The following is a 15576-nucleotide window of genomic DNA, read 5'->3' as shown; positions in this document are numbered from 1 at the left end:
AGATTTCGTTGGATAAAATTGAGATTTCTCGAATTGCGAATTTGATTGAGGATTTTCAGGAAATCTTGATTTCAAGTAATAATTTCAAGTAATGATTACAAGCCCAAACCAAATGTCTCCTCTACCCTAGATGAATTGATGTGTCCAGATAACACTGAATGATAATGAGGTGTCCAGATTATGTTGAATTATAGTGAGGTGTCCTGATGTCATTGGAGGAAACCTAGCAGTAGCCTAGTGGTTAGAGCGTTCGCTCGTCATGCCGAAAACACGGGTTCGATTCCCGACATGGGTACAATGTGTGAAGCCCATTTCTGGTGTCCCCCCGCCGTGATATTGCTGGAATATTGCTAAAAGTGGCTTAAACCATACTCATTCACTCAAGTTTATCTAATGGAATTTCTTTTGGAATAATCAACATGTCCCAATAGTCAAGTCTTCCAATTTCATGGGGGACAAAATTGAGGCCTACAGATTACGTTGGATGGGATTGAGAATGTTTAAAATCAGTGGGGGGAGTATGAGCGATGTCCTATTTATGCAGTTTCAGCAGCTTTTGTCCTGTTCAACTCTTGATAAGGATAATCACTCATATCATATATAGAGATATTATATGAGTGTTCATGTCATACTATGTTTACGACACGAGTGTCGAAATACCGGAATTTAGGCGCAAGTTTCAGAAACATAGTATGACATGGACACGAATATGCCAGCAATGTTCTATTTATTACCGAAGACACACAGAGACGAATTGTAGAGTTTACCTTTAACGACAGTAAGTCACAATAGCAGCTGAACCACAATTTGTCGAATGACGTCAACAATCTTCAGCTATGACACCGTTTCTAGTGTGACGTCATACCGACATTGCGTCACAATAAGATTCGAATGACGTCAACAATGTCGTCCGGATGACGGAAACAATACCCTGTTGTCTCATGATAAGGAAGATATGATTTGTATTAACCCCGATATGTTTGCCCCCGTAGGTTATAAATGAATAAAATATGTTATCCGTGCCCAATATGATAACATCTATGGAGGTTATTCTTTCAATCTTGAATCCTTCATTACATTATACACTTGGCATATAAGGGTTTGTTTTGTTCGTCATGGGAAGATAAAAATGTCCCTATCAAAAATGGAGTAGTATACATTGATGGAGTATGGAACATGCTGATGAAACAGCACTGAAACATGTGTGGTCCCCCCAAATGAGTTTGTGTCAGAGGTGGCTTGGTCTTCCTGCTAGAAAGGCATTACTTAACTTTCCTGTCTGCAGTGCTGATGGTGGCTTATAGAAACGGGGTTCCAGGGTGTGGGTCAACCTCGTGTTGGTATCAATGAACGCCCAGTCTTTCAGGTTCAGGAGTGTTTCTTGTGGAGTATTGCTCACACAGAAGTGCCTACCGTTATGATTTGGCTGTAGTCATTGTGAGTTTTATCCAAACATTATGGTTTTATGATGATGTAACTACATGTATTACAAAAAATATACCGTATTCGACGTAATAAGTGCCCCGCTCTAATAAGCGCCCACGGCGACATTTGCTAAGATATTGGCTAGTGAACAATCCCAATTAGCACCCCTTCCGATTGATCAATGTACACAGGACATTTATTTGCGTATAATATGCACTCGTGTGTTATATGCACCCTTAATTATAGGCAGTTAAATTCTGGAGAAATATATCTGTCGTACATAAACATTTCAGGCTGTCAACATAAACCACGAAATTTATCTTTCAACTCTGTTGGGTTTTTTCCACCAAAATATTAATCTAATAAGAGCCCCCTATTTCTAATTTTGAGAGCGCCCTGGGCGCTTATTACGTCGAATATGGTAAATCATATTTTTTTTAAAACAGACCTTTCGTAGTTACTTGATGCATTGCATGTAATTTGTTGAAGATTAACGTGGCATTCTGTCCAGACGTACACTGTAAGGAGCTCTGAATTAATATTACTTTAAGAAATATATTCGGTAATCTTATTTCTTTCAAATAGCTGTTGAGTGAGTATGTGAAAATATGTGTACAATTTTTACGAATGTAAAAGACATGCACACTTGGTACAATAAAAAATAGCTCCCAGTGGCTGACGGTGATAGAAACTTGAAACGAAAGAAACTAACCTCACCGGGTTGCTATGGTGATTACTGACAATAAATAAACAGTGAAAATGACTGCCTACTTTATCCAGATATTACTGAAAGGGAATAAATAGGCTGGGCACCTGTGCTCATGTTATCAGCCACTGGATTGCTGGTCCGGACTTGACGATTTACAGCATGTTGTGGGGTGGTCGGGTAGCCTAGTGGTTTAAGCGTTCGCTCGTCACACCAAAGACCCAGGTTCGATTTCCGACATGGGTACATTGTGTGAAGCCTGTTTCTGGTGTCCCCCGCCTTGATATTGCTGGAATATTGCTAAAAGTGGCGTAAAACCATACTCCCTCACTTCAGGATGTTGTGATATTGCTGAAATATTTCTGAGTCTTAACCTGTCCCTCACTTCACCCTTGGGACAGGATTCTATACTACACTACACTTGATAAGGATATATATTTTCTTTTCCATGATACCCCAAAATGATTTTCATGTCAAGAATATATTTAAATATTTGGCATTGTTGTCCTCATAGGTTCAGTATTATATACTACTCAAAAGAAGTTAAGGAAACCCAATTTTTGCATAAAACTATAAACTACTTTTATAACAAACACGCTTATAATGAACTGATGGATAGTAGCGTCCTTTTGCTGTATATATGCTTATGATGAACTACGGTTTTAAGAAACAAAAATTAGTGGTCCCTTTGAGTTCGTTATTACCATAGGTTACTGTAGTTATTCGATCATGTTATGACAGATTAACTGTAATCATATGAAAGTATCGGGGTTCTTTAACTCCTTGTGAGTAGTCTGTTTTATTTTGGGTTTATTCAAGAGGACCAGACCAGTGAGTTGTGATATTGTTGTGTTGTCGCACCCTGTTTGTGAGTGGACGAATGGCGCTGTGTGACAGTCTACAGTTTTACATCACATCAGTCTGGACCAGTCATCCTGGTGGCTCAGTCACTGGGGTAGCGGGGGGCACGGGGGGCCCAGTTGTCTAAGGCGCTGTGCAGAGTTGCGTCCCTTGGGCACGCCAGAAACCTACGATTGTGGGTTCGAATCCCGGTTAGCCCCGATTATGTTTCTAGGTTTGTCAGCACCATACCCATGCTCGTGGGTTTCACCAAAGTGGTAAACGTCTGAGACCTGCATCACTTTGGGCTTTCCTCCCACATTAAGCTGACACGCCGCGATATAACTGGAATACTGTTAAAAGCGGCGTTAAACCCCAACTCACTCACTCGCTGGTGTAGCTCTGATTTACTTGCAATCTGAAGTGGTGTATACTACTCAAAAGATGTTAGACAGATTAACCACAGTAATTTGAAGAATCAGGTGTTCCTTAACTTCTTTTGAGTAGTATATTAGGAAAAGACCTACCCTTGCTTGACCGGATGACATTCTTGAACCATGGTGTACATTGTAGAAGTTGAAGACATTTGAATAAACAATGAGTATTGTTTCTGCATTCTGTGTTCTTGATGTTTGATGCTCATGATATCAATCAGTGGCTGTGTCAAGATTTACAGTAATTTGTCTTCTTAGATTTTTATTTACATCCACTTGTCAGTACGAACACATGGCTGACCAACATGAGGATTGGATGGTTAACATTACTATATTCTCATATCATACATTTATATACCACAGGTATCGAGGTACTAATGCGGGTATTTAAAAGCGGTCTTATTTGTTCCCTGGCCAGTGCATCCATTTGCATTCCAGTTATCATTCTCAACTCCCTGGGGAGTATACAACCCAACCTGTTAGTTTTTATATCCGCTTCACATACCGGGTACCCATTCCCTCCTGGGTGAACAGAGGCACATTTGAACTAAGTCACTTGTCCAGGGTGACCCCACACGTTGTGACACTTGTGTTTCGGGTGTATGTACGTATCCGTGTTTCCACCATCTTGTCATCTACCGTTGGACGAGTGGGTTCTTTTGAGTGCACAGGGTGAATGTTCTGTACACTAGGAGTAGTCACAACACCTTAAAGACCTGTAAATATTGTTGGTCCCAAGGCTGAATAACAACCTGGTCACATGCGGGAACGATCTCAGGACCTGGTGCTTGCTAACCTGGCGCTTTTGACCGCTTGCCCTCACCGCCCCTAATGAGAGACCTGACCACACCCAACTTTATTACAGGCTGCTGTCGCATAGGTCTTCTTATTCAAATATTGTCAATCTTTTTATTATCAATGTCATTAACAAGGACAGTCCTATTACATATCCTTCAGTCTTGTGATATACAAGCCCTTCCAGACCCGTGAAGATCCGTGGTAGAATAGATCTTCAGCAACCCATGCTTGATGTAAAAGGCGACTATGCTTGTCATAAATGGCGACTAACTGGATCGGGTGGTCAGACTCGCTGACTTGGTTGATGCATGTCATCATATCCCAATTGCATGGATCGATGCTCATGATGTCAATCACTGGATTGTCCAGACTTGATTACTTACAGACCGCCGTCCTATAGCTGGAATATTGCTGAGTGCGGCGGTAAACAACAAACCAACCAACCAAGTTCAGTCGTCGAATGAGCCCCAACAGTCTCTCTGTCTCTCTCTCTCCTCTCATTCACGAGGAGCTGGGGATCACACGCAGATAAATAACAACAGCAAAGGGTTGATGGTTTGAAACATTTATGCATTTTCTTTATACATGCATGGGAGCCGTGAGCGTCGAGAGGCCACCCACAACTTCATATACAGCAGTCAAGCAGGATAGGTGGCAGGGACATCAGCCCTTCACACAGTACCCTCAGTGAACACTGGAGATAACTAGACATACACCACACTGGCAATATACACATTTATACACCACTTATAGTGGCAAAGGTTTGCATAACAGTGGTTAGTGAATATGAAAAACCAATTCCACAAACTGCCACATATGGACCTAAAACGGAACATATTTAGCACTTGGTGCCCAATTTCATTTCTTTGGAATACCTGAAGGCCATTTCACATATTGTGACAATATTTGATTGTAGTATCCATGGTGACAGGATGTGGAATATGACCAGAATCCGCAAGCTCCTCACAGTGATACCCCGGAGCTCTCTATACTATCACTGCCACCAGTCAAACCTCCCCACTGTGATGCGTGGCCACAACCATGCATGGAGTTGAATTCACAGCCGAATGACCGTTATGTTTACAACCAAGTGATAATGCCGTGACGTGGATACTCTTACGCTTGCTATATTATTTTCTTTGTTTATCAATCTGAATTTGCGTTTCATGACAACTATCATGTAATTGATATTGTTAGACTGTAAGGGGGAAGTTGGTTGATTTTCCATTTGTCTGCAATTGTGAACCAATCTGATCAAACAAACAAAATGGTAAATTCATCTGCAAATTATGGTCAGTCATAAACCTTTTCAAAATTCACTATGATATGGGATTAGAGGGCAAATTTCAAGATTCTTGTAATGGGCGTGCCCCTACTGGTGACAGCGATGTTACCGAGAGCGTAACGAAGGTGTCAAGCGCTGGGAGGGAGCTTGAAGAATCAGGTCCTGTGATTGGAGGGGGTGGGTGATGCTGGATGTACAGGGCATGAGACAGGTCATGAGAACACTGCAAGCAGGGCAACCAAGCGGCATTGTATTAAGTACAGCTTCAAGAACTCATATAAACACCAAAGGCCAACAAAAATTGATTGCTACATTATCACCCTGTCCTCTCACCTTCATATTTCATTATAACAGAACTGTTACAAAAACAATAGTGTCAGGGAACTGTAGCTCACCTGGATATGTACGCAACAGTTTTAAAAAACAAAGGCAGTCTGAACCTAATTCTGCTGTCTGCATTGATTTTCATCTATTCTCTGTATAAATACTAAACACTAGAACTAAAGTCTAATGAATTGACCAAAATGTCATCTAAAGGGGAAACATACATGACAAAGTCTTACAATTTCATAGGAGTGAGTGAGTGAGTGAGGTTTTACGCCGCTTTAAGCAATATTCCAGCAATATCACGGCGGGGGACACCAGAAATGGGCTTCACACATTGTACCCATGTCGGGAATCGAACCCGGGTCTTCGGCATTACAGTAGGCTACCCGACCGCCCCTTTCATAGAAGTTTTACAGCACATGGAGAGATTTAACAGCATGACTCACAGATAGCTAACTAGATAATAACTTTAATCACATATTGAACAATGACTGAGTAATGGTCATAAATATCTTTTTCAAAATGGCTGCCATGGTGGCCATATTGAAAAACTGATTCCAACCTCTTCAACAGATTCAGTGCCATCATTGTTGGGAATAAACATGTGAAGTGTCAGCTTCATTGGTCTTGTGGATTCTGAGGAGGAGAATTTTACAGAAGACAAGCAGACCAGCAGACAACGACATACGCTCACTTTCAATCGTGACCTTGAAAGATGATGTTTTTAAAAATAAAACCCCCTCCTCCTTCACTACATTGATAAATTTGGATCATAATGTAATAATTAATTTCTTGTGGCCAGAGATTAGTGTTGGTGAAAAATATAGTTTGGCTGGAAATACATTCCCCACCCCTCACTCAGCCTGTCCTACACCGTCACTGTGACTTTACCAAGCCACTTTACATTTACCCTTATAGTTCAGGAGGGACAGTGTTCCTGGAACTGCCAGCCAAACCAAGGCCAAGTGCCCTTCAAATGTAGTAATGCAATATTTTACAAATTGGTGTGAGTTGATTATGAAATCGAGGCCCTGTTAAAAAATAACTCAATCTTGGGACATTCATCTTCCAGCCAAACTATTTTTGACATACATGAACAATTTGAAATGTATCCAAGACAATGACAAGGAGTCAGCAGCCTCCATGAATGATGATAGCTTATGTACAGGGAAGTGAGGACAGCAAGTAACAAACATTGTACACAGGGTATAAACAGTTGTATATGTACAGGAGAGGGTACTGCATGGAGGGGGATATGAGCCATACCGCCCGGTAGAAAGTATGTATATATAACAGTGGACATATCTTAGAAAAAAACAACAATATACATAGCACTGTCAAAACAGTCATACAATAAGAATTGGATCAGCTTGTGAGCCAGCATATAAACAACAATAACAGACTCAATGGTCATGAATACCAATGGAAAAAAAACAAATCCTATGAAAATATGACCTTAACAGATCACCATACATTAGGTATGGCAGGGGGATACAAACATCAAGCCGTCACAATAAAAGTTAAAGTTGCGATAAAAAAATTACAAAATATACTTTAGCTAAGAGGGCATGCCTTGTGTGTAACATATGTTCTAAGTCAACCGTATAAAACATACACACTCCCAATTGTCCTGACTAACTTACTGGTTTCAATGGTCCCAGGCTCAAACCTGAATTGATTCAGCCAGATTCCACCTTATTCAGTAATTGCTGGGGCAGCGAAAAAGGTCAAGGTCGTAAACACTCGATCAAGGTCATCAGCACAAAGTCCAGTGTCATAAGCACAAGGTTAAGGTCATAAGCACTAGGTCATGGTTTCCATGCAATGTCAAAGCCAAATTTTCCAAAGCTTTGACGAATGGAGCATAAAAAGGAGCATGTACTGCCTCCATGAAGTCATGACAGAAATCAGAGTATCCATGGTATCAGCAATGGGAAAAACACTGCACAATAGCAAAACAATAGGAAAAAGATTGTAACTTTGTATGACAGTTATAACCATAGAGTTTTAAGTTTGGGCCTGACAGCAGCCTTCAGCACCAGATCCGACAAAGTTCAGGGTCCAAGACATGAATATACAGTTTAATATGGCAATTAACACTAGCCCACTGCCAGTACAGATGCAAGGTGCTAGTAAATCGGTTGTGCTTCACACAACTGTGAACAGTATTTCACATATACTACTCAAAACAAGTCAAAGAACACCCACAAATGGAAGGTTGTGTGCACCCACCAGCCATGACAGACTAACTATAGTCATAAGAAAACATTGGGCTGTCTTTAACTTCTTTTTGAGTAATATACATGGTGTTTCAGTTTGTGTTAGGAGGAAAGACAGAGTGATGCAGTTCTTCGACGTTTACCACTCTGGTGAAACCCACAACACGGGTATGGTACAGAAAACACCGTGACAATCAAGGTGGATCTAGGATTCGAACCCATGATCACAGGTTCACGGCATGCCTGAGGGAGGAATTGCAGCACACTGCAGCACCTTAGGTGACTGGGCTACCCTTGGCCCTCAAACCAGGGCCACCCCTTGCCCTCAAACCAGGGCCACCCCTGGCCCTTAAACCTGGGCCACCCTTGGCCCTCAAACCAGGGTCAACCCTGCCCTTAAACCTGGGCCACCCTTGGCCCTCAAACCAGGCCACCCCTGGCCCTTAAACCTGGGCCACCCCTGGCCCTCAAACCAGGGCCACCCCTGGCCCTTAAACCAGGGCCTGTAGAGTGTGGAGGACACTGCCGATGTGAGTGCAAATAATACTTTGGTTAACATGTACAAGGAAGAAGATATCGCATTGGCCTATAATGATAGACTCAACTACTTATTTCACACTTAGATGTTTAGTATTTCCCATTAATATACACATGTAATATATAGTATATTCCAAGGAAAATATAGTTTCATGCAAAGTTTTTAAGTTTGCAAATGAGGGCCTTGTACTGATTACCTACCTCGTTAAGATAACCTTGAACCTGTGTTGCTGCTTGTAACAGAGACTGAGGACATCTCATAGTTCAGTTTAAGAACAAAATGTCCAGTCGAATGGTAGGAATTTGTCATTTTTCAAAGGTGAACAACAGCAAATAAAAACCTTATCTGACAATATTTATGTCATCTGGAACGTCAGTCTTGATCCCAAAGCTAGTTTCCTTCCGCAACACAGAATTCAGGGCCTCCTTCCACTGTTGAAATTCTATCGTCGACTTACGATAGTCGCAGCACTCGTATCATCTTATAGCGCATGACCCAGTAGTTAATAAGTGTCAATTAACAAATGCAAAATACAAATAATTCCTGTGTGAAATTGCAGTTCTAGACAGCTGTGTACATTATCCTACCTATTCTGGTCAACACACCTTATTAATCACGACAGAAGAACTCTGACATTCCAAAAGAACTCAGCCACAACAGGACTACGCCGTTTGCATGTTTTTTTCAACAGAACAGCCAGTCCAAGTTGAGACAAACCGTGTTTGCAACCTTCTAGTGCCTAGGCTGTGTGAGTGAGTGAGTGAGTATGGCATAACTCAGCTTTTAACAGTATTCCAATTATATTACTTCTTGTCAGCTTAAAGTGGGAGGAAAGCCCGAAGTGATGCAGGTCTCAGATGTTTACCACTTTGGTGAAACCCACCAGCCCGGGTATGGTGCTCACTAAACCTAGAAACATAATCAGGGTGAACCGGGATTCGAACCCACAATCATACACTGCACAGCAAATCGCGGCACCTAAGACAACTGGGCCATCTGTGCCCCCGACTCTTACAGGAGACTTATCAAGTTAAAGATGCTCCTATTTTGAATGCAATAATATACGACTCAACATTTGAACAACATTCATCTTCAGTCAATGGTGTGGTCCTTAGCAAATGTTGAGCAGCATTACTCAATTGGTACACCCATCCTGCAGGAATCTGTATATTCTAGCACAGCATAGACGCTGTGGGGATGTACGGTCAAGGTGCCCCTATCAGCGTTATCTCAATTGATACTCATATCCTGCAGGAATCTGTATATTCCAGCACAGCATAGACGCGGTGGGGATGTACCGTCAAGGTGCCCCTATCAGCGTTATCTCAATTGATACTCATATCCTGCAGGAATCTGTACATTCCAGCATAGCATAGACGCTGTGGGGATGTACGGTCAAGGTGCCCCTATCAGCTTTATCTCAATTGATACACCCATCTTGTAGGAATCTGTATATTCTAGCACAGCAATGAGCATAGACGCTGTGGGGATGTACGGTCAAGGTGCCCCTATCAGCGTTATCTCAATTGATACTCATATCCTGCAGGAATCTGTATATTCTAGCATAGCATAGACGCAGTGGGGATGTACGGTCAAGGTGCCCCTATCAGCGTTTGTCAACTGATCACCCATCTTGTCTATTCTATCAGAAGGTATGTACTAGATCAAATGGTCTCACAGAGATTTACAGAAATCAGAAATCAGGAGGGTAGTCGTAAGAGAAATTTTACAAAAAAAACCAATAATAAACATGTCATAAATATGCATACAAATTCACGCACTATTTGCAGGTATTTGGAAGAATAAAGACACACCCACCCAGAATCAATGCCGAATTTCATTTTCAGTGATGAACACCACAAACAATATACTGTAAATCTGGAAATTAATGTGTCTCCAAATTAATACGACTGCTGACCCCTAGCCAAAAAATGCGACTCAAAATCAATGCGACTCCCCCCACCCCATCCCCAGTGGAATGATAGGAATCCTTACCCTAATCCAATCAAACAGTGGTCAATGATGCCTAGTTTGACACGAGTGGGTAGAACTCTTGACCCCAGCAGTGATAACTCACCGGATGCCCTTTGTGTAATTCCTATTCTTTAAATGACATTGTTATGTACTTGTTACAACTGCTGCTCAATAAACCATGTTTGTGTATATATTCAGGTTGGTATTTCCGCTATCCAAAGTGTGCGCTATCCGAAGTCATATTGTTGATAGTCATTTTGGAGACATAAATACGAAGTTTCATTAATGCGAACAAAGACCACTCGCATTTTATCATTTAATTCATGCTCGCGTTAACTTCAAGATTTACAGTACCTCGTAACATAGGATTATCCTATAACACGTATGTCCCATTGTACGCAATAGATGCCAGGAAATTTGTTGTGCCTGCTAAATCCCAGTATGAGATGACCACAATAAAGCTAACTTGGTGAGAACACTACGGCCTTTTTGAGACGACTTGGAGTCAGTTGGCTTTAACATTGCTTTGAATGTGAGTGAGTCAGCTTAATGTGGGAGGAAAGCCCGAAGTGATGCAGGTCTCAGACGTTTACCACTTCGGTGAAACCAACGAGCACGGGTATGGTGCTGACAAACCTAGAAACATAATCGGGGCGAACCGGGATTCGAACCCACAGTCATAGGTTTCTGGCCTGCCCAAGGGACGCAACTCTGCACAGCGAATCGCGGCGCCTTAGACGACTGGGCCACCCGTGCCCCCAACATTGCTTTGAAGAGAATTTCAGTTATACTCCATGTGTCAACTTGACGTGGGGGCAAAGCCAGGAAGTTAGCCAGGTCTCAGACGTTTAGCACTCTGGTGAAACCCATGAGCTGACGAACCTAGAAACATAATCGGAGTGAACAAAGATTTAAACCCTCGACCAAAGGTTTCTGGGTGTGTCCAAGTGACGGAAGTCACAGGTCAACTCAGATCTATCATTATCAGTATCGAGATGTTACCTTCAATATACAATTAACTACTCTTGATCATTCGTATTGTTAAACCGAAATATAATCTAAAGTTCATGTACCCTTAAACTTTTCTGTTTCATTACAATAATTTACCCACGAACCATAAAATGTTAGAACCGGACGCCATCTTGTTTCCTAGCAGACGAGTCAATATTCATCACGTGACAAGTCAATACTGATCATGTGACAAGTCAATACTGATCATGTGACAAGTCAATACTGATCATGTGACAAGTCAATGTTTGAGGTCAGTGTCAGTCACGTGATTTGGGGGTCAACATTGAAACGTATTTTTTTGTCACGTGGTACGGAATAACCAATGGAATAGCAAGATTCTTAATAGAGGCATAACCAGCTATAATGAACACATTCTTAATGAAAGATTATCTAGAAGTTCGCCTACAGTAATAGTTACCGTATTTATCATTATTGACACTGAGATATTCACCTGTGCAGCTGTTCTTCATGAATAATCAAGATATTCAGCTGTCAAGTTAATTGTCAGGATTATCTTCGTACCAATATCATGAACAGTTTAGTAAATCTTCATGAACACATCTATCATGAAAGGTATGATCTAGATGCCCACCTACAAGTATGTTGACCAGGCTAAATGGTAAACAGAGTGTCAGCTTGACGAACAACATGCTTTGTACAAGTGGCCAGGGCATGTTTATCAAAAGGTGCATCTGGCGTGTGGATATGCAATTCAAAGAGAAAAACCAGCTCTTGAAGAATGGCATACTTGTCCCAACATTACAGCAACAGAAATAGGCAATTTGTGGGCGTGTCCCAATGTTACAGTGACAGAAACATGTAACTTGTGGGCGTGTCCCAATGTTACAGTGACAGAAACATGTAACTTGTGGGCCTGTCCCAATGTTACAGTGACAGAAACATGTAACTTGTGGGCGTGTCCCAATGTTACAGTGACAGAAACATGTAACTTGTGGGCGTGTCCCAATGTTACAGTGACAGAAACATGTAACTTGTGGGCCTGTCCCAATGTTACAGTGACAGAAACATGTAACTTGTGGGCGTGTCCCAACGTTACAGTGACGGAAACATGTAACTTGTGGGCGTGTCCCAATGTTACAGTGACAAAAACGGAACTTGTGGGTGTGTCCCAATGTTACAGTGACAAAAACGTAACTTGTGGGCGTGTCCCAATGTTACAGTGACAGAAACAAAGTAGAAAAGTCTCCTCTCTTGGTGCGGCTGAAATGAATAGAGTCACAGCCTCATGGGATATACGGACATAAATACTAACGTACTAAAAGCATAAGTGACTCTCCGCCACACGACCCCAGGAACCTGCGAGGGGTAGGACCAGACCGAGGCAGCCTCACTTTGATTGTAGAGTGAGTATAAATTATTTGATTACGACACGTCTACAGCAGAACAGTCTCAAGTCACATGGCACTCTGCCCACGTCTCTTCTCAATACAATCAGTCCAGGCGTATCAAACGTGGCGACAGTGCCCCCTGGTGGTTGGTAGAATCATCACACTCCCTACTTTTTTTCATCGATTGTTTTTAACAAACGTATCCAGAATGTCCTCGGCCATTTTGAGGTTGTTGTGCGACACTCTCAAGGCCTCCACTGCTTTGAGGCGATCGTAGCCCCGGTCTACGAGTATGGTGACGTGCTCCTCATTTAAACTGCCCACAATCGTTCCATTGTTCTCCTTGTTTAGGTCCTGGTTCTCTCGCAGTCCCTCGCGCCGAGCGGGCAGGGGAATATCATTCACATCTCCACTGAAACAACACACACATCCAATACTAATTAACCATATCTGATGGCCCCAGCTGTCACATTAGTGTAGAATAGTGGGCAGATCGATCTCATTAACTCATAGAAACAACATCAAAATACTATCATACATTCATATTTTCCCAACAAACACATGTAATTATTTTTGATTTTGTATTTATTTTGTGCCAGATGTAAAAGAGCTGGAATGCAGGGGGATTACAGGACCCTTCCCCTTCAATGACTTGATATACCCTCCCCTCAATGATTCATTATTCCTTACCACTCAATGACTCGCTATACCCTCCCCCTCAATGATTCTATATTCCCTCCCCATCAATGATTCTATATTCCCTCCCCCTCAATGATCAATGATTCCATATTCCCTCCCCTCAATGTGTTATATTCCCTCCCCTCAATGATTCATTATTCCTTACCACTCAATGACTCGCTATACCCTCCCCCTCAATGATTCTATATTCCCTCCCCATCAATGATTCTATATTCCCTCCCCCTCAATGACTCGATATTCCCTCCCCATTAATGACTCGATATACCCTCCCCCTCAATGATTCTATATTCCCTCCCCCTCAATGATTCTATATTCCCTCCCCCTCAATGATCAATGATTCCATATTCCCTCCCCTCAATGTGTTATATTCCCTCCCCTCAATGACTCCACATACCCTTCCTCTCAATGATTCTATATTCCCCTCAATGATTCCATATTCCCTCCCCTCAATGCTATATTCCCACCGCCTCAATAATTCTATATTCCCTCCCCCTCAATGACTCGATATACCCTCCCCCCTTAATGATTCTATATTCCCTCCCCCTCAATGATTCCATATTCCCTCCCATCAATGCAATATTCCCTCCCCTCAATGACTCCATATTCCCTCCCCTTCAATGATTTTATATTGCCTCCCCTCAATGACTCGATATACCCACCCCCTCAATGATTATATTCCCTCCCCCTCAATGACACAATATACCTTCCCCCTCAATGATTCTATATTCCCTCCCCCTCAATGACTCCATATAGCCTTCCCCCTCAATGATTCTATATTCCCTTCCCCTCAATGATTCTATATTCCCTACCCCTCAATGGTTCCATATTCCCTACCCTCAATGATTCTATATTCCCTCCCCTTAATGACTCCATATACCCTGCCCCTCAATGATTTTATATTCCCTCCCCTCAATGATTCTATATTCCCTCCCCCTCAATGATTCCATATACCCTCCCCCTCAATGATTTTATATTCCCTACCCCTCAATGATTCTATATCCCCCCTCAATGATTCTATATTCCATCCCCTCAATGATTCCATCTACCCTCCCCCTCAATGATTCTATATTCCCTCCCCCCTCAATGATTCCATATACCCTCCCCCACTCAATGATTCAATATACCCTCTCCTCAATGATTCCATATACCCTCCCACTCAATGATTCTCTCGTCCCTCCCCTTGTGAAGGGTGGAGGTGTTGGTCCGTGCGGCGAAGGTGTGTCATTGTGGGGTGAAGATGTACCATTGTGGGGGTGGAGGTGTGGGCCTGTGGGGTGGAGGTATGTCATTGTGGGGTGGAGGTGTGTCATTGTGGGGTGGAGGTATGTCATTGTGGGAGGGAGGTGTGTAATAGTGGGGTGGAGGTGTGTAATAGTGGGGTGGAGGTGTGGGTCTGAGGGATGGAGGCGTTGGTATGCGGGGGAGGTGTGTGACTGTGGGGGAGGTGTGTGACTGTGGGGTTGAGAGGCTCAGGTTTGCTGTACTTACTGTGACTGAACAGGAGCTGGCTGTTTGGCCCTGGGCATATGGGCAGGTGGGCAGGCATATTCACTTGGAAGTCGATGTAACTGGGGGGGAGCGTTTCCTGTCACGGAGAAAATAGTTCCTGTAAAATGTGAGTGAAGCATGAGGAAAGCATTAGGCAAAGCATGCTGGGTAAGCAAATAAGGGCAAGCACAGGCATGCAACTTAAAAACAGCAGAGTCAAGCATGACAAAAATTCAACATAAAAAACAAAATATGGGAACAAAGTGTTTGTTCACATGAATGCTTTGCATGAAAGATCAAGTCAAACATGTTATATATGTGCCAAAGTAATATATTTCTACCTCAACAAGTGCATCACGTCTCAAGAAAGTCGAGAGAACATTGCATACAACTATTCAGGGATATGTTAAGTGCATCGTAAAACCTTCCAGAATTGTTTTGTTGAGGAATTGGTGAGAATTAGAGCCCTAAGTTCTTGTGATT

The 15576-nt window shown here is 42.4% G+C and overlaps 1 protein-coding gene and 1 long non-coding RNA gene across 2 annotated transcripts; both read right to left on the bottom strand.

Annotated features, from left to right (window-relative positions):
* Positions 1–4752: 4752 nt before the first annotated feature.
* Positions 4753–10484, bottom strand: LOC125383505. The gene is made up of 2 exons (XR_007222782.1): positions 8532–10484; positions 4753–8389 (listed from the first exon to the last, which is right to left on the bottom strand). It is a non-coding gene; the product is annotated as an uncharacterized LOC125383505 (long non-coding RNA).
* Positions 10485–12472: 1988 nt separating this feature from the next.
* On the bottom strand, positions 12473–15566 carry LOC125383504. Its single transcript, XM_048401828.1, has 2 exons — positions 15094–15566; positions 12473–13318 (listed from the first exon to the last, which is right to left on the bottom strand). Exons 1-2 carry the CDS (start codon positions 15315–15317, stop codon positions 13084–13086), a joined length of 459 nt encoding a protein of 152 aa, XP_048257785.1. The 5' UTR covers positions 15318–15566; the 3' UTR covers positions 12473–13083.
* Positions 15567–15576: the final 10 nt, after the last annotated feature.

Source organism: Haliotis rufescens, unplaced genomic scaffold (assembly GCF_023055435.1).
Source record: "Haliotis rufescens isolate VD_foot unplaced genomic scaffold, xgHalRufe1.0.p SCAF_237, whole genome shotgun sequence".
In the NCBI taxonomy this organism is placed as follows: domain Eukaryota; kingdom Metazoa; phylum Mollusca; class Gastropoda; order Lepetellida; family Haliotidae; genus Haliotis; species Haliotis rufescens.
This window is presented reverse-complemented; position numbering and strand designations above follow the sequence as displayed.

Bases quoted from the DNA above. Each gene is read 5' to 3' on its own strand.
- LOC125383504 (XM_048401828.1), bottom strand. From the start codon at position 15,317: ATGCTTGACTCTGCTGTTTTTAAGTTGCATGCCTGTGCTTGCCCTTAT. The intron at 13,319-15,093 runs GTAAGTACAGCA...GTGTTGTTTCAG, and splicing joins CCAGCTCCTGTTCAGTCACA to TGGAGATGTGAATGATATTC.